This window comes from Leptonotus elevatus, chromosome 10 (assembly GCF_054856555.1).
Source record: "Leptonotus elevatus isolate MCC_2025b chromosome 10, RoL_Lele_1.0, whole genome shotgun sequence".
Lineage (NCBI taxonomy): Eukaryota > Metazoa > Chordata > Actinopteri > Syngnathiformes > Syngnathidae > Leptonotus > Leptonotus elevatus.
Window position 1 is genome coordinate 10,156,060 of NC_141248.1, and position 19,138 is coordinate 10,175,197.

The 19,138-nt window shown below is 39.6% G+C and overlaps 2 protein-coding genes and 1 long non-coding RNA gene across 8 annotated transcripts in view; 1 reads left to right on the forward strand and 2 right to left on the reverse strand.

Annotated features, from left to right (window-relative positions):
* Window positions 1-221: 221 nt before the first annotated feature.
* Window positions 222-15,628, reverse strand: zbtb40 (zinc finger and BTB domain containing 40). Of its 3 annotated transcripts, none has more exons than XM_086087851.1 (12): window positions 15,528-15,628; window positions 14,929-15,115; window positions 13,176-13,612; window positions 12,807-12,988; window positions 11,033-11,267; window positions 10,588-10,938; window positions 9,230-9,436; window positions 8,942-9,106; window positions 6,461-6,675; window positions 6,190-6,346; window positions 5,454-5,689; window positions 222-3,472 (listed from the first exon to the last, which is right to left on the reverse strand). In XM_086087851.1, exons 2-12 carry the CDS (start codon window positions 15,078-15,080, stop codon window positions 3,263-3,265), a joined length of 2,547 nt encoding a protein of 848 aa, XP_085943977.1. In that variant the 5' UTR covers window positions 15,081-15,115; window positions 15,528-15,628; the 3' UTR covers window positions 222-3,262. The 3 variants fall into 3 exon arrangements, with proteins under 3 accessions (XP_085943977.1, XP_085943975.1, XP_085943976.1); XM_086087849.1 differs by having other exon boundaries at window positions 14,929-15,120; window positions 15,528-15,626; XM_086087850.1 differs by lacking the exon at window positions 15,528-15,628 and adding an exon at window positions 15,218-15,505 and having other exon boundaries at window positions 14,929-15,120.
* Window positions 15,629-15,919: 291 nt separating this feature from the next.
* On the forward strand, window positions 15,920-18,170 carry LOC147166982 (uncharacterized). Its single transcript, XR_015096289.1, has 3 exons — window positions 15,920-16,067; window positions 16,612-16,792; window positions 17,666-18,170. It is a non-coding gene; the product is annotated as an uncharacterized LOC147166982 (long non-coding RNA).
* Window positions 17,770-19,138, reverse strand: part of usp48 (ubiquitin specific peptidase 48) — a 30,613-nt gene continuing 29,244 nt past the window's right edge. For all 4 annotated transcript variants that reach the window (XM_086087075.1, XM_086087074.1, XM_086087072.1 and 1 more), the window contains one exon: window positions 17,770-18,691. In XM_086087075.1, the coding sequence (XP_085943201.1) occupies window positions 18,669-18,691 (23 nt within the window). In that variant the 3' untranslated portion in view covers window positions 17,770-18,668. The remainder of the gene's footprint in view (window positions 18,692-19,138) is intronic.

Consider the following 19,138-nt stretch of genomic DNA (forward strand, 5'->3'; position numbering starts at 1 on the left):
ATTATATAAACCAGTTTTAAGAACCGGTGCTTTGAAGCAAGAGCACCCTCTAGAGGAGTAAAATATATATATATATATTGCAAAGGCTTCATTTCTGCATCACTAGTTATTGGCTCTAATCAACAATTAAGAATTTAACATTCAAACTGCTGTATTACTGTATTTGTTGATATATATTGTGTGTGTGAGGATGTCAACAAAGGGCTTTAATCGCAGACATATCTGAAAGCATGTATTTATTTATTTTCAATATTTCAAATGTGGTTGAATAAACATTTAGGTACGACAAATCCCTTAATATATTTCAATATGTACGGAAATAAGCACAAAGTTACAGTGTTGCATTTTGACCTACAGCATTTTCTTTTGCTTGACTGCTGCATACACAAAAAGAAGAAATGCTGATTAATTTGTGAGCCACACCCATTTTACGGTGGCTGTTCATTATGGAACAAAGTGGGAAAATAATCACAATTGCTATTAAAAAAAAAAATCAGTGTTTGTGTGATATTACAGAACAACCCAAGTACACAAGTTTAGCTCGCTTGCACATGTCACACTTGTCAGGTCCACCTTAACCATTATATCACCAGAGATGGGAAAAGTACTGACATTGTTGAGTAAAAGTACAATTACTTGTGTAAAAAACAAGTTTGGTAAAAGTACTCACTCAAATAATTACTCAAAAGAAGAAAAAGTACAGGGTCTGAAATGTACAAGTAGAAGTAACAATTATTTTTACTGGATGTTTCCTCCTACATCAATGGACTATATGCCACGGAGGAGGCGGGACTTCCGGGTTTTCACCTATCAACTTTGTTTCCGTTTCTGGTTTGCGACGTGTGGGCCGCGTCCCAGTGCGTGCTTTTTCTCGCCTTTGTGCCTCTAGTTTGCGCGTTCCTGTCGACTGGTGCGAGGCTGCTCGGGTCTGTCTCAGTGTCCGAAGTATTTCAGATAGCCGAGACGCGCTCCCGGCGATGAACGGGAGCGCGCGATTGGAACACGGCCAGAAACGGCGCTGATGTGTAAAACCCGGAACTAGGAAGTCCGTGGCATTACCCCATTTGAAATATGTGGTGTAGATGCCACGGCCGTTTCTGGCCACTGCTGCGACACACAGGCCGCGGCCCAACACTCGCATTGGCATACTGTACCTCGGCCAATTGACTCTGACTTGCTTATCAAGCTGTGCCAGCGCGCATTGACCTCATATCTACGTTTCTATTCTAGCCAATTGCATGTGTGTTCGCGTGTCGTAGAGCCAATCACAAGCTGGGATGTAGGAGACCGTGTGAAACGCTTCATATGATTGGCGGAGCCAGGAGACGTGACGGCTGCTTTTTCTTCTAGAAGTTCCAGGTCTAGTATTTTAATCGTTTTCATGCATTTAAAAACAAAAGTAACAAGTGTTCAGTAACGGATACAAGTAAAAAGTCGTCTAAAAAATAAACACTCAGGAAGGTACAAAATACTGACAAAAACTACTCAAGTATTTGCACTTCACTGTTCAGATTCATTTTAAATCTACAGTACTGTACTGTACAACTGTTCATCCCATTGCGCATGCCAAAGGTCACTTGGAACATTTGTGTATGGGTGGGTGCCATCACAGAACAGTTTACAAGCGGCACTTGGTGACTCACTGTATAAGACAGCGCTACTAAATTGTTTTAATGAGCAATCCGTTTACATCCTTGAAGCCTGAACTGACAATGAAGGAAATGCACATTTTCACGGCATAAATCTATATAAAAAATCTCATGAAAACAAACATACTTGGATAAATCGAACACATTTCATATAGAAACTAGGCTTGATAAGGAGAAGGACCGTGAAATGGGATTGGATGGAGACAAAGTATTTACAAAAAATGGAAAAAGTGGTCATGTTGCTATATGTGGAAAAATCTTTGGAATGCAACAAACTTCAATACATGAAAAGCTTCATCTATAGAACACCAGGATCACGTCTTCAAGCATTTAATGAAAAAAATTGCAACTTTGACAAAAATGCTCTTTCAAAGATGACAAATACAATGTCGAATAACCCGTTTTTTCCCCTGCAATTATCAAAACCAACCACTACAGCCACACTCAGAGATAATATATTCACAAATAAAATTGAACTCAGAGAAAATAAAGACTGGCCTACCAAATTTATAAGGAACCAATTTTATTCTTAATTGACAATGTCTGTAATAACGTGCAAGGTATCATTTTATGTGCTGTTATTTATTGCTGTTGAACCTCAATTAATCAGGCTTTTGGTTTTTTTACAAGCCACTTTTAACATTATCCAACCTCATTTATATGAACTTAAATTGGTTTGAAACAGAAATGATGGTTGCATAGTTTTTATGTTGGATACGATTATGGTTTCCTTATGCTGCCAGAACATTACAAATGTTGAATATGCAAATCAAACATCCAAAACACTTCTTTTTTTTTTTTAAATAGATTGAGAGCTTTTATCAATTGCCCCCCCCCCCCCCTTTATTTTGTGTGCTTTTGACAAACCGTGACAAGCAATGTCTTGCAATCTTGCAGTACATTTGGTTTTATCTCTAAATTTGCCAGCCATATTCCTTATGTTGCTGCAGAATAGTGCCATTTGTAGAATTTCTGGACATCACTTACTAGTGAATAGTAATTAATTTGTTTGCTATTTTTGACTCAATGCAATTGTACAGCTCGGGGGCTGTCTGTGTGCCTTTCAGTATTGTGGAAACGTTTTCTTGTACTGACAGACCTTAGTTGTGTTAAGTTCAGTGCAAATTCATGTTTCTTCCTTTTGCATCCGGCTGCTTGCCTCCATTTCTTGTCACGGTGTCGTACTCACGTTTTTAACAAGGCAAGGCAGAAATGTTCCAAATTCAAATATTACAGTTAAAACCATAGTTAGAAATGGATGATAAATGTGTTTGTATGCAATTTCCCCCCCTTAACTCATTCACTGCCATTGACGGCTTAAACCGTCAAAAATTAATTTGAACTATTTCTATTAGTTTACATTTTTTCCCCCTCTTTTGTTAACAAGGTTATGAAAACCTAGACATTTTTCTCATTGTACATTTAGAACAGATATCAAATTTGCGATTAATCGTGAGTTAATTAGTGAAGTCATGCGATTAATTACAAAATTTACTTGCCTGTCGCCCCTCATTTTTAATCATCTTTTAAAAAAGGAATTCATGGCAGTGAATGAGTTAAATTCTGAAGAGGCTTTTGAAGAAGTCGTTCCCCAGAGATTGAAAGAAAGCAGCTTAAATATCCGACGCGTTGGCTTCACAGATGAACGTGACCGAATTGTTAAGCAGTTCATACATGTTGACCTCCACCACATCCCCTGACGAGTCACCTTCCCCTTCACCTGCCAGAGCCACAAACACCTGCTGGGTGACAGACGGCTGCGGCGGGTCCTCACAGCCGGCGGGCTGCACCGCCTCGCCCTCGGGTTCATGCACTGTGATCACCTGATTGGGCAACCCAAAAAAGAAAGGTCACATTCTTTTCCACAAACAATGCATGTAGGATTCATTCTGGGATGTCATTGACATTTTGGCAAATTGACAACTAAATGTGTATAGAAGAACTAGTTGTGTCGAAATGAGTGGGTTAATTTTGAGTTAATTTAAAGTTCCCTTAACGCCACTAATTTTGTTTTCAACACGTGATTAATGATTAATACTTGGAAAACTTGTATTGGGGGAATTCCAGTCATAACGCAGAAGACCCGTCCACATCAAAATTGAGCAGTAATCAACTTAATAATAATGCATATATTTGTTGAGATTGGAGTCAACTTGTATTTAACAATTTTAAAAATGTGCAGAATTTCACAAGTTACTTCATGTTAAAGATCAAATTGCTCATTCACTGCCATTGACAGCTATAGACGTCAAAAATTAATTTGAACTATTTCTATTAATTTATATTTTTTTCTCCATTTTTGTTAACAAGAGTATAAAAACCTAGATTTTTTTGTACATTTAGAACAGATAGAAAATGTTTAATTAATCGTGAGTTAACCAGTGAAGTCATGCGATTAATTACAATTAAAAATGTTAATTGCCTGATGCCCCTAATTAAAAAAAAGAAACGATTATTAAAAATGAGGGGTGTCAGACGTTTAAATGTTTTAATTGTAATTAATCGCGTGACTTCAATAGTCACGATTAATTATTGTTTATATATCTGTTCTAAATGTAAATAAATTGTTTTCATACTCTTGTTAACAAAAGTGGAAAAAAATGTGAAACTAATAGAAATAGTTCAAGTGAATTCTTGACGTCTATAGCCGTCAATGGCAGTGAATGAGTTGATTTTAACTAAATTTTATGAATTTTTATGAAATTACTGTAGCAATGACTAAAAGATGCAGTCACATTTCCATTAGATTAACATTTTTATTATTTTATGTTAAGAGTATGAAAACTAATTTTATTACATGTATTTTAATACATTTGATTGTACATTTAGAACAGATATAAAATTTGCGATTAATCGTGAGTTAACTATTGAAGTCATGCAATTAATTTCGATTAAAAAAAATTTTTTAGCGCCTGACACCCCGAATAAGAATCAATAATTTGTAGTTTGAATAGAATTACAAAGTCAATGTTTTGGGTGTTATTTAACAGCGCCGTTGTGAGTGTGGAGGCCATTTAAGTGATAAGAAAATGAAGCTTTGTGAATCATTAAGGCTTTCCAGCTTCATGGCACTTCATTTGCTCTATGGCGCCATCAAGTGTTCCAAGCACATCAATTCTGTATTAGCTTTCAACTGCTCAAACTATGGTACACAAAAGATCGAACCCGGGACCCAATGACTGCAAAAGTAACACAGGCATGTCTGATTTTTATTGGTTAATCTTTGAACTTTTGTCAGATTCAAGTTCATTCTGTGACCAGTGGGAGTCTTTCTTTCATTAACAAGGGGGTACCAACCATTTGGATGTGTTCTTAACTCATTTACTCCTAGCCATTTTCACGGAAGCAACCCCCTTTGCTCCCGACTGTTTTACTGGGTTTGGACTGATTTTGCAAGGCCCACGGAATGTTGTGTTCTATTGCTATAAAAACACGGAACCTACCAAAAGAAAGATTAGAGTCTCTTCTTTCATCAGGAAAAATAAATATATTTATATCTATTTCTGTTTTGCAGCAATTAGCATTAGCAAGTTTCATCATTATTCACAAATCTGTTTAAAACAGCGGGGGGGGGAAATAGTTTTTTTGCAACACGCCCTGGTTGATCTCTTGTACTCTGCTGCCACCTGCTGGCCGTTTTTTTAATTTTAAATAACTACCATTGCTTTAAGCCACCTATTCATGTCAGAGGCTGCATCAAAGCCTTCTGTATGCTCTTGCATAAAAAAAAACATTTGAAAAACATAATACGTTTTTGGGAGTGAAGGCCAAATGTGATTGTGTGACATCCAACGGAGCTCTTACAGTGTGTGAGCCGGAGGCGTCTTCGCCAGCCTCCTCCTGTGCCTGCTGGGCTTCCAAGTGGCAGGAGAGAAGGTGCTCTTGCAGCTCCGTTTGGGAGGTGCTGACCAGGGTGCACAGGGGGCAGATGAAATTGTTGGCGCTCGTGGAGTGCTGGCTATAGATGTGCTCCTGCAACTCCTCGGACCCACCGAACGCGCCTTGACAGAGCGCGCAGTGCAGGGTGGATGCCGCGGAACCTGGCAAGGAAGCAAAGAAAGAAAGAAAGAGAGACAAAAGAAAAACAAAAGTGATGGTTAGGTGTTAAAACAAAAAGTCCTTTACCACAGTCGACATACAACATTGTAATGAACTCATTCACTGCCATTGACGGCTATAAACGTCAAAAATTCATTTGAACTATTTCTATTATTTTAACATTTTTTTCTCACTTTTGTTAACAAGAGTATGAAAACCTAGATTTTTTTTTATTGCACATTTAGAACAGATATAACATTTGTAATTAACCGTGAGTTAGCTATTTGGAGAAAAACTGTAAAGACGATAAGACCAAGTCTGTTTTCTGACGCTTTCGTAATTACAAAACAAAACAAAAAAATATCAGACTTATTATCGTTATTTGAATTTTTAATCGAGCTTATGTTGGATTGCGAATGGGTGACTGTGATGCATTGTAAACGTGCCGAAAGCGCCGTATGCCGCTTTGACCCTGATTTTTATTGATGTAAATATTTGTCACCTTTATGTTCCGCTTCTTTGTGTTTGGCCATGCTGGAGGCGCACGGGAAGAACCTGAAGCAGACGTCACACTGAACCAGGTTCTTCATTTGCTGCGCTTGGTTTCCAAACACTTCAGGGTGCTGCGTCTTGTTATGGTACCACAGGCCCGACAGTTGCTGTGGCAACACGCAGGGAACAGTTACAATACGGAAGTACTCGAGTCATCATCAAGTCCAGTCGCTTAATAGAAACGACGTGAAAGGTCAGACGAGGTCAGAAGCCCGTCCTACCTGGTAAGATTTATTGCAAAGGTTGCAGACATAGGGCTTGACTCCAGTGTGGACGGACTTGTGTTTCTCCAGCAATGGAGCACTGGTGAAAACTTTATCGCACGTGGGACACTTGTGCAGCAGCTTGACGTGGAGCTCCTCGATGTGCTTCTGATGCTCCTCTAAAGTCTGGAAGCTGATGCAACACTTCTGACAGTTGAGGGGCAGCGACATGTCTGACGGGAAGCAGGGGGGGAAAAAAATCAAAAATAAACATTGCGAATGGGTGAAATGATGACTCATATTGCAATTGCAAAAAGGAAGATTGTGATTTGACAAATGAGTCGTGTCCAACTCCTGAAAGAGCACCAGATGAGTCCATTTCAAACGTACTTGTAGGCTAAATGCTAAAAATAGCATTTTCTCGAATGCCACGGGGTACTGACTAACTTGCGCATGCAATTTCAGCATTTCACCTACATTCCACCCAAACATTTGTAAATTAAATAAGTAAATAATAAACATTGCATAGTCACAATTTGTTATAAAGATTTCCGTTCTTCATTTTTTCCCCCCGCAATGCTACATGGTATGCAAATGCCAAAGTCAATACTCCGTGGCATTATGGGAAAATTGATCAACGGAAATCTTGTAATGCAGACATAATGATAAATCATTAAAAAAATACAAATACGCAGTGATTACTTTAAAAATTATGAATACGAAATTAGTATTTTAATTTATAAACATAACTGTGTAATACAGGCTAAATGATTTTTATTTTTATTTTTTTTATGTAAATACATACACATTTAAACTAGGGATGCTCCGATTGATCGGCCACCGATCATGATCGGCCGATATTTGTAAAAAAGTACGTGATCGGAATGGCTGCCAGACCAGCCTCATGGCAGTTGTGGCAACGCTCCCGCCCCCCGTCCCCCCTCGCTTGACACGTGGCACCACAGAGATTAACAAACACGTCGTCGGCTCAAGAGCGATGTAAAGTTTGCAGCCTGTAATGTCCATCCATCCATCATCTACCGCTTATCCGGGGTCGGGTTGCGGGGGCAGCAGCTTTGGCAGGGAAGCCCAGACTTCCCTCTCCACAGCCACTTCAACCAGCTCCTCCGACGGAATCCCAAGGCGTTCCCAGGCCAGCCGAGAGACATAGTCTCTCCAGCGTGTCCTGGTTCGTCCCCGGGGCCTCCCGCCGGTGGGACATGCCCGGAACACCTCACCCAGGAAGGCGTCCAGAAGGCAAACGAACCAGATGCCCGAGCCACCTCAACTGGTTCCTCTCAACGCGGAGGAGTAGCGGCTCGACACCGAGTCCCTCCCGGATACCCGAGCTTCTCACCCTATCTCTAAGGGAGAGCTCGGATACCCTGCGGAGGAAACTCATTTCGGCCGCTTGTATCCGGGATCTTGCTCTTTCGGTCACGACCCACAGAGCTTTGCCTTTCGGGGAACATGGTCAAAAACACCACTAATTTAATCATCATCATCGTCATCATCCTCCAGTCCAGTGTACGTTTTACAAGTGATATATGGAGCTCGGATGTCAGTCCTGTGTCGATGTTGAGTTTCACAAAGCTGTTCTGCATGTCCGGGAGGCATAATGTGTCAGCTTTTATGACAATGTTTGAAGCATGGCACGGTATTGAGCCTATGGAAATGCTGCTCATTATTTTTTCTTGTCTAAAAGAAATGTACTCATTAACTGCCAGTGACGGCTATAGACGTCAAAACTTCATTTGAACTTTTGCTATTAGTTTCACATTTTCCCCCCACTTTTGTTGACAAGAGTATGAAAACCTAGAGAAAAAAATATTGTACATTTAGAACAGATATAAAATGTGTGATTAATCGTGAGTTAACTATTGAAGTCATGCGATTAATTACAATTTAAAAAATGTAAACGTCTGACGGCCCTAATTTTTTTATAATATATGTGTTCTTTTTTCTTTTTCTTTTTAATTAGGGGCATCAGGCGAATACTTTTTTTTATTGTAATTAATCACATGACTTCACTAGTTAACTCAAGAGTAATCACAAATGTTATATCTGTTCTAAATGTACAATACATTTTGTCCTAGGTTTTTATACTCTTGTTAACAAAATGTGAAACTAATATTCACTATGTTATGGTGACCTCCCCTGGAGCATCCCTAGTTCAAACATATTTGCCAGTCAAAATTCCAAATTGGCAATTCCACGTTTCTAAACACTAGAAACGGGAGAGAACCTCTCAAGTAAGTGAAATCATGAAAATCGATCACATATCGGTCCAGCCCCCCCCTTTTTAGCCCCGGGAGAGAAAAAATCCTGGCTCCATGCCTGTTTACCATCCTTGCAAATGCATAATGACGAATTGCATCGGATCACATTAGCTACCTAATGTTACCTCACGAGTAGTTCGCACACAAGCGTGTGTACGTTGTTTAATTGAAGAGCATGACAGACCCATGACGAAAGCGACATTCGTTTGTGTGTTCTTACTGTGGAAGGTTTGCAAGTGGACAGTCAAGCCGCTGGCCTGGCTGTGGCCTTTTCCACATTCGCGACACACGTAGGGCTTGTCGCCCGTGTGTGTCCGCACGTGCCGCGTGAGCTCGATCGACTGGGCGAAGACAGCCTTGCAATACTGACATGCGTACATCTTGCCTAAAACGACACAGAAGGCACAGTTTAAGAAATGGCAATGAATTCGTGTCACAAAATTGGCCCTGTTTGGATCCCAGCGGCAGACGCGACGTGTTAGCGCCCCGGCGTGTGTTCGCGCCTCACCCTCCGAGTGTTTCTTCTTGGTGTGGTAGGTGAGCGCGGCGGCCACTCGAAAGCTCATGTCGCAGTGCTTGCAGTGGTAGGGTTTCTCTCCTGTGTGGAGCCGCATGTGATTTTTCAAAGAGGAGGTGGCGGGAAACTTGGCGCCGCACGTCTCGCAGGCGTACGGCTTCTCCTCAAAATGCTCCGTCCGCTTGTGGTAAATCATACCTGAGCCGAGCAGAAACAGGCTAGCGTGACATTAAACGAAAACGAAGCTTTTTGTCCTAACCAGTTCATGCGAGTGTTACAAAACCATAAGTAAAAAAACCAATAATAATAATGAATTCATACTATAATGGAATGTTGAAAAACAGAAACTATTCTAAAAAGCCAGAAGATGGCACCAAAGCCGTGACTAACAGGAAAGAAGGAATTGGTGTCAAGGAAGTATGCTGAAAAGATAAATAATAGGCCTCTTTGGAAAGTTAAATCTCATAACTTTCACTGCTCTAGCATAAAAATAAAAATAAACTTATAAATACATCTTTGGGAGCATGGTAATATTTAAAATTTAAAGTATTTGTATACATTTTTGGGAGCAAAGGAGTTAACCAGTGATTGGTATTGATTTCGAACTTTGTATAGTGATAAAACAATTTTACTAGTCCGGCCAATGTTTTCTAAAGTAAAAACAGATGTTTGCAAATGTCTTATTTTGATTTAACATAGAAAGTAATCAGTCTCCTTTCTTGAAGGACTACAGAAATCAGTGAACGATTACTGTTGGTATCAACAAAATGAAACCAGAGGATTTGTTCTATTTTTAATTAACTAATTCACTGCCATTGACGGCTATATATGTCAAAAATTCGTTTTAACTATTTCAATTAGTTTAAATTTTTTTCCACTTTTGTTAACAAGAGTATGAAAACCTAGAAACAATTTTTATTGTACATTTATAACAGATAAAAAATGTGTGATTAATCGTGATAACTATTGAAGTCATGCGATTAATTACAATAAAAAAATTGTAATCGCCTGACGTGATTAAAATTTTTATATCTGTTCTAAATGTACAATTAAAAAAAATCTAGGTTACATACTTTTGTTAAGAAAAGTGGAAAAAAATATTAAACTAATAGAAATAGTTCAAATTAATTTTTGACGTCTATAGCTATCAATGGCAGTTAATGAGTTAAAAAATGGCTCCAAACGATGACTCAATTATTAAAATAGTTGTCAATTAATTTGATTATCGATGACTTGTCAATTAATCGATTAATTTTGACAGCTCTAGAATTAATCAATCAGCCCAAGCTGTTATATAGAGCAAGATGCAGGCAAAAAATAAATAAAAAATGAGCAGCGCAGAAATGCACCTGATGGATGTGCGAAGGTCCGCCCACAAATGTCACAGGCTACCTTCTTCTTCTTCTTGTCCCCTGCAGTACCTGGGTGAGCCTGAGCCAAATGAGCCTGTAAAGCCCGCCGGTTGATTAGCTTCACAGGGCATTGCGGACACTGCAGCTCAGCCTTCTTGGACATGGGGCAGCGCTTCATATGGGCCTTAACGCGGCACTTGTAGGCAAAACTCTTCTTACACCAGCGACAGCAGTAAGACTTTGAGGATGAAGACGACGCATCTTCCTCTTCCACTTCAGGCTCGTCTGTGTTGCTTTGCTCCTGGTTCATTCCGCTTTTACTGCTGCTGTTCTCTACTTCGGAGTCAGCTGCGAAGTTAAGACAAAATAATCAGCATCATCACCAACGCGACATTTATTTATTTCTATTTACCATTTTTGCTCGAGTGGTGCGTTTGCTCACATAATATTTCTGCTGCTTTGCTTCCGGTCCGACGTCCATCTGGATCCTGCGTCGTCTTCTCCAACTCCTCCAGCTGAGAGAGCAACGACGCAGGGAAGGTGGAGGGAGCTCCTTGTTGGACAGTGCAGAGCAGCTTCACGACAGCTTGCTCGCTAACACATCCCTTTTCCACTTCGTCCAACAGCTTACTCACGACTGAGCGCGGGTCAGCTTCTTTACAGCAATTGCATACTAACTGTCAGAAGAAAAGAAAACAGTGCCATTAAAGAACTGCTCTGCTTTCATTGTTTTGTGCGAAGCCTTAGTCATTATTTTGTGGTGTTCTACCCCCAAAAAAGCGGTGGCTTTATCACGCTGATTACGGAAACGTGGGCTATACTTCCTAAACATGAGCGTATATCCAGACATTGTAAAAAAATAAAATAAAATAAAAACATATTTAAAAAAATACAACCTACCGACCAATGAAATTAAGCACAGTTACGCCCCCCAAAATTTTTTAGCATTTGCGATTTGAAAATTGTACTTAAGCTTTAAGTAGTTTTTATGGAGTATTTCTTTCATGTGTTGCGAGGTAAACTTCAAATTGCCCTTGCGGTGGTCGATATTGCTGGCTTTGGGACAAAACCTCATAAGTCACAGTTTTGCATACATGTATTTCTTTTTTATTTCTTTTTTTAAGTCTATACTTTTGATGTCATTTTTACCGATGATTGACCAATTTAAAGTGTGATAAATGGCTTAATCTATTTCATGATGCAATGTTAATGGTTGAACAAACATGGCGTTTTGGGGTCTCGTGAAAAGTGACTATCTTGGAGGTATAGGGTTTTGGTCCGACATATTCAAATGGGGCAGGGTTGCTCAAAGCCAGGGTAAGCACGTGTGAACTCAGGGAACATATTTTTTTATTTTTTTGCCATACAAGAATAGTGTCATTGCAGATCCGCTGCAGTAGGTGGCAGTGGCACTCAGAGGTGTACGTACTGCACATATAACAATTTTATAGACAAATGATATTATTTATAGTCGCGGCTGAGAGCGCGCAAAATATGTTCTTTTTTTTGAGGAGGGGAAAAAATAATTGGGAAGCACTGGAATAAAGTCAACTGAAGCTCTCTCTCAAAAATTCTAGTATGCAAAAAAAATGAAGTGGAACCTTGAGATACTAGTTTAGTCTCAAAACACTTACCGCATATCTTTCCCCGTGGAGATGAAATTAATCCATTCCATCCACCCATTTTTTTTAACATCCTTTTTTTTATGAGAAAAGTTGTACTCAATAGTATTGTACTGCGTTCCCAGTGTCAGCATCATTTTTTTTATAAAATGGAAATTTAAATAAATCCCTAAACAAAAAGTTCCCTGTATATCACACTGAGCGACAAACGCATGTGGAACTAGAGAATTTGGGGTTTTCGTCAGGGTTCGTAAAAGGTTTCAAAACTTCACAGATCGTGAAAAATGGTCGGAATAGTAAAAACTGTGAACATCTTACAAACCCTGCTGAAAACGCTAAACTCGCTACGTTCGCAAGCATTCACCGCTCAGTGAAATACCAGCTTTATCCGCCTTCAGATTCCTAAAAAGGCCGATATTTTCAAAATGCCAAATATCGGCGCCGAGAATCCCGTCCATCCCTAACCTTCTAATCGGTCCTTGTTTGGTTCACACTGGAGCTCATGGAAACAGAAGAGCATCAGGCAAGGTTGACTGATAAGTTTACCTGTTTGTGTAAGAATAGCTCCAGTGTGATCTAACGGAGGATGGATACCTGTCTCTCCTGCTCATCTAGACAGGTGTGAGCTGATTGGCTCAAGAGCTGAACAACATCTGGCACACTGGCAAGTTCCTCGGTCAGCTGAGACGAGAGCTCCAACAAACTCGGTGTCGTTTTGGCGGCTGTTGCATTGTCTTCGACAACACTTTCTGTGATGGCTTTGTTTGTTTCGGGCCCTGAACACATGAAAACATGCAACCTTATATTTATACTATTTCCTTTTTTTGTTTTCGCAGTTGGCTGTGGTGCATAGCTTTCAACTACACAATGTCCCTCAACACTATGTTGAATACAAACGGTTCCTTAAAAGACACACGTGCCCACGCACACACATTAATCCACATGCAAGCATTGGAAACTGACCTGCAGACTCTGAAACCTCTGGACAGACTCTTTTACATGAAGGCTCCATTGAAACTTCACGATCATCTTCACGTTTAATTGTCCCCGACGTGTCCTTCACTTGGATCCCCGCTTCAGCTAACTTGTCCTTCATGGGCAAAGCAACTGAAACTTCAGGGTTTGGGCTCTGGAGCTTGTTGACCAGGGCGAGGGTTGGGCTCTGTGTAGAAGGGGAGGAGCCGAGGGGCTGCTGGTTGAGAATGTTGGTGAGGGCATTTTTAAAGCTCACGGCTACATCAAACATCTGCAATCTGTCTGCTGCGGCGATGATGCGGCTGGCGTTATGTTTTCCCAAAGGGAGTTTGCCTGTATAGACCATATCCAGAAGAGAGGCGAACTCCTGCGAGGAAACCAAAGTGGTGTCGATGGAGACAGTATCAGAAAAATTCAGCAGCGACCTAAAGGGACACAGACAGATAAATACATTGGCACGTTTCAATTGGCCAGGGAGCTTAAAAATTCAACTCTGTGGAAAAATAAGTCTTTGGAGTGTTTTTGAATTACCCTGCTGTGATATTTACGAGTAGGCTTGGACATGCAGTACCAAAAACAGCCACAAAAACCCACCGAAATCAGGATTTAAAAAAATCTATGTGTCCAAATTAGGCAAAATGCCTTCCCAATTTTTTATATATATAAATAAAGCTGTTGTCCCCAAAATCTTTAACTTCGTGGACCGTTGATATTTTACGGAGCCCGCCAGGGGACAAGATAGAAATATTTAAGATTACAATATAACTATTAGGGGTGGAAATCTTTGAATGTCTCACGATTCGATTCGATTCCAATTTTGGGGTCTGCGATTCGATTCAGAATCGATTTTCGATTAAGAGCGTTTTTTGATTCAAAATGATTTGATAGACAATTATTTTTGCTTCAATCTATAGATGTGCAAGGAATTGTAATTGTACTCCAGTCTGACTTGCTAATACTAATTAGCACGCTACTCACGGCACTTTCATCACTCAAAAGAACGGCTCCACACGGCAACAAAACAACTTTTATTGGAATAACTTGATCGTGACTTTTTTCTTCTACTCTCTAATGTGGCTACAACTTAACAGTGTATTAGACCGCGTGGAACCACACTGCCCCTAAGTGGCCAAATCGGGTACAACATGAACAGCGCTCCCAATAAAGGCACACACAGACAAAGGCAAGACAGTATAAAATAATTTAAATAAAATTGATTTTGGGACATTTAAAATCATACTAAATGAGAATCGTGATTCTCATGAGAATAATTTTTTGGGGCACACCCTAATAACTATTGTGTTTTATTGGAATACTTTTGTGTTATAACGCAGTAAGTTTTCCGCTTGTATTGTGTTATTCTGCAACTAATTACAGTAATTTCTGGACTATAACCCGCTACTTTTTTCACTTGCATTCAACCCTGCGGCTAATACAAAGGTTGCTTATCCATCAGATCACAAGGGGGTGCACTATAAAGGAAGCGCAAGAGCGTCAGGCAGAGCAAAACAAAGCAAGTGAGCCCAAATACAGTAGGCCAGACAGAACAAGAGCGAGACAATTCGCACCCTTGTTATGGAAAAGAAAGTAGTGGGAACCCGGTGCGGTAAAATTAAAAACACCTGCGGATTACAGTCGTGTTTCCCCCACACCATATTAATACTTGGGTGGGCCACCAAAGTAAACTGGCTCGGGGAGAGGTAGTAATAGGACTGTAAAACTAAAACTCATAGAAGCCTACCTGAAAAGCATGCTGGAAGCTGCCAGCACCAGTTTATGTGCGCGGTGAGGGTTGTCTCCCACCAGGACAGTGCAGTCACAAAAGTGGCCCTCCTTCCGCAGGGCCCACAATTGCTGCATCAACTGGCTGCTGTAGTTAGGGAGCTCTGTCATTTTGTTTGTCTGCTCCGGAGAGGAGGAAGGTTCCTCTATCCTTGACAACATAGAGAACATTGATTCTGTTAAATGGTCATAACTTCGACGTTTTATTTAATCCAACATTATGAGCAAATAACAGGACATGTGTTTACTTTTATGTATCCACTTGGGCAGCTGCTACATTACGAATTAGGGTTCACTGTAATTAACTAGTAAAGAGATGCAAAAGCGCATTTTTCATACATGTACAGGGAACATGGTGTATAAAATAAAGCCCGTTATTTAGTTATCCAGAGGGTTATCTAGTTTCCCCAGATTAAGCGCCAACTAACTATAGCTACGGATGCTAGAAGGGCTACAATGGTTAAGGCCGTGGTGGAGAAAGCAGATTTACGGTGACAAATTGCGACCGCACGCACGGTAGCACCAGAGATGATGCTCTCATTCAGTGATTGCCTTTACCTTGATTTATTCAAACGATCCATTTCTTTATTTAAACATCGTTGGACAAATCCAAAACGCGCAATAAAGCTTCGCTGTTTTTGAACATGGCGACAATCGGTGAACACACAATGACGACATTTCCGGTTAAGAAACCCACTGGCTACAATATCATAGACTACAATATGACACGTTTCAGCAGCGTGCTTACAACGGCATTAAGATATGAGGGGAAAAATGATCAGTGCGTTCAATGGGAAAGAATGGATTTACATATGAATTGACAGTCAATGCCGTTTACTCGCTGTCAGGAGAACTGAAGCCACCGGAAGTACCTCGGCGGCCATTTTACGTTGCCACTTTCTCAGTGCTCATATTTGGAATACAATTGATTTCACGTCCTCACGACAAAAATGAAAGTGTGTGGCGCACAATTGCACCAATAAGTATATGACAAGTTCTACATGCACATTTAATCGCTAAGAATGCAATTATAAATGCTTATTTTTCTTAGTTTCACATGTCTGCATGATCTATTCAATGGATGGAAGGTCTGTCTAGGTTTGTCAATGTCACGTTCATTTGCATAGCACATTGGATGTTCTTTTTTTGTAATGGCAAAGGCTACGAGTGTGGATTGAGATTGTTTGCGTGGTAAATCAGTTGTTCAGTCATAGTAATAGTAATTTATATAGTAAACACAAGCTTGTAGATAAAGGAATCCTGCAGTCCAAGATAGTGGAAAGCTTTTCTACGACTTTAGTCTAAAAATACATAACTGGATGCATAGCCATAAAGCATGAAAATAAGTGTAGAATAGTCCCATTTTCTTCATCATGTATACTGAGTAATAGCCTATGTGTTCTATGAAGGATTTTATATCGGATGATTTGTAAGTTTGTGTATTTTGTAATTTTAAATAAGTTTTCACAAATTAAAAAAAACAAAACTGGTTCCGGAGCTATAGAAAGGTCTGCCTCCCATTTTGAGATGGGTAAACATATTTTATCTGTGTACAAAAGTAACTTAAGATATGTTTTGCTAAAATAGGTGGTTGGAGCGTACCCCAAAGTGTTGGAATTCTATTAACAATATTTTTAACCAGGGTTGTCCCGGAGCCTCCTACCAATGAGACACTTCACCAAGGGAGGTATCCCGATCAGATGCCCGAGTCAATTCATCTGGCTCTTCTCGATGCGGAGGAGCAGCGGCTCTACTCTGAGCTCTTCCCTGATGATCGAACTTCTCACCCTCTCTTGAAACGATAGCTCAGACAGCTTGCGGAGGTAACTTCTTTCGCCCACTTGTATCCACAATCTTGTTCTTTTGTTCACGAGCTGAACGTGAGGGTGGAACGTAGATCTAGTAGTTCATTGAGAGCTTTGCCTTTTGGCTCTGTTCCTTCATCACCACGACACACAGTCGGTCGGCATCACTGCATCAATTTGCCTGTTGATCTCCCTTTGCATTCTTCCCTCACTCGTTAACAAGACCTCAAGATACTTGAACTCCTCCACTTGGGACAGGATCTCATCCCCGACATGTAGAACTGCGTAAAGGGCACTCCAACTATAGAACATGGTCTCGCGTCACACTCCACCGCTCCAGTGAGAGTTGGAGATTGCGGCTTGTCCTGTATTGTTAAATGCTAGAATATCACATATAATCAAAAGACTGTAATGTGCTGTCTCGCCAGAACACCAGAAAAGTTGCTAGATTTGCCGTTAGCTAAATCGGCAGATTAAGTTAAAGTCACCACTGCTTTTGCAAAAGGGGTGAAACTTTGGAATAGATTGAATACTTACCTGCAACAATGTCAAAACATACAACAGTTTAAAAAGAAATATAAAATAAGTATATATTTTTTTTTGAAGTGTAAGGAAGAAGGGCTTGATAAATAGTTGTGGAAATAATGGTTATATTATGGGAAACACTTTTGTTATCATTATGTTATGTAAAAGCCAATTTATTACGAAAAACATGTGTAGGCCTATTAATCCTCATTAAGTCTAATAACATACCAGATAGCCTGATATCAGATCAAAACCTTTAGCCTTGCCATGCGACATATTGGCGATAGAGATAAAATGCTTGCGGATGCTCTTTTGCAGGCTCCTGTGTGATCGGGATCCTACAGTGTTTAATTATGTTTTCTTTAGGTCCTCCTTCAGGCCTGAGTGCTGCGGAGGAGTGGAAGAAACTAGAGCCTGGACTAAATGTAGGATTTTTTCTTTTTTAATTGAAAAACCATGGTGAGTGATAGTCAAGTAAAAACATGTTTTATTTCTGTCTGGTGTTTTGGTAGTCCCTTGGTGGACTCCCTTTTTAAGGGGGGGTTAATAACTTGTTTTCAAGTTTTTCTTTATAAATCTTAAAACAGCTTAACTTAACGAGAAACCGGGCGAACACTGACACTGAATATAGACAAAATGTACACATTCAATTGAGAGCCACTTTAAAAAAAAAAGCCACTGTCAGATGTGTTGAATGTTCTTGTTTGGTTGGGCCATTACAAACGAGTCTGTTACTACTACAGTCTGTAGCCAATTATTTAACCTTTGGGAATTGTATGTAATTGGAATATAATTTATTTTTTTGTCATAATTGTATATGAATAGATATAATTTGAAAATAACTTTATTGTCAATAAGAAATAACAGTGAAAATAAAAGTATACATCACTGCTTGCATTCACTTCCAAACATTCAACCAATAAGATTAGCATGGCTAACATTTCTGTAGGAAATAACGGCTATACATATGGTGAGGTAACAATCATTTTTACATACTTGTGCATTCACGTAACACACCTGGATAATCTCAAGTGAGATTCAAGTTTCCACATCTTGGAACAGAACACTGTACTTTATTTTCATAATTTAAAATGGCAAAAGACAAAAAAACTGTAGAACTAAATGGAAGGGACAACATATCCACTTAAATGTCTTTATCTGCATTGAGGCAGAAGTGCAACAAGAGTCAGAGAAAATGACTGAGAACTTGCCTTAAGCAGGGAAACAATAGCAGGCTTTCAGCATAGTCATTGTCACCATTCAACAATGGCTACTGGAAAAAAATAAAGCACTTATTTATATATATAGACACTTGATAAGTTCAAGCATTTCTTGTCCAAGTCAAACATGGCTACAGCCTAGATTGTCTTCAATGTCCAAGAAGCCCAGTGCCTGCAAACAAAAAAAAGAAAAAAGAAAAAAATAGTATCTACATTTGATATATTAAAAGTATGACGGCTTATTAGGGTCACGTATAAATAAAAACATTTTTTGGGCGACATTATAAAGTGGCAGATTTACGAGAGAAAAAACTCAGAAACTTACGAGAAATACACATAGCGTACTACTCGGTTGTTTGTGCCAATACTTTTTGAGATAGTAATTGCTTTAGCACAGATTAACCATATCATGTAAAGCATTCACAGTTTGAAGCGTTGGGTACTGTCAGGGACGAAGACGCCTCGCTTTGCTTCGAGCATTTAAATTAATTTGTTAAATTGTTTATTTACTTTACATTTATGTTTACAGAATTATTACACATTCATACATTTTGTTATATTTTTTGTACAAGTAGCAAAGTTGATGTGTAGAATCTGCTGTCATTCACTTGCATTTACC

Excerpts from the sequence above, each read along its gene's own strand:
- zbtb40 (XM_086087849.1), bottom strand. The coding sequence starts at position 15,550 with ATGGATCGTTTGAATAAATCAAG. Across the intron at positions 13,613-14,928 it reads GCTTCCAGCATGCTTTTCAG|GTCGCTGCTGAATTTTTCTG; the intron begins GTAGGCTTCTAT and ends GTGTCCCTTTAG. Across the intron at positions 6,347-6,460 it reads TTTGCAATAAATCTTACCAG|CAACTGTCGGGCCTGTGGTA; the intron begins GTAGGACGGGCT and ends GTGTTGCCACAG.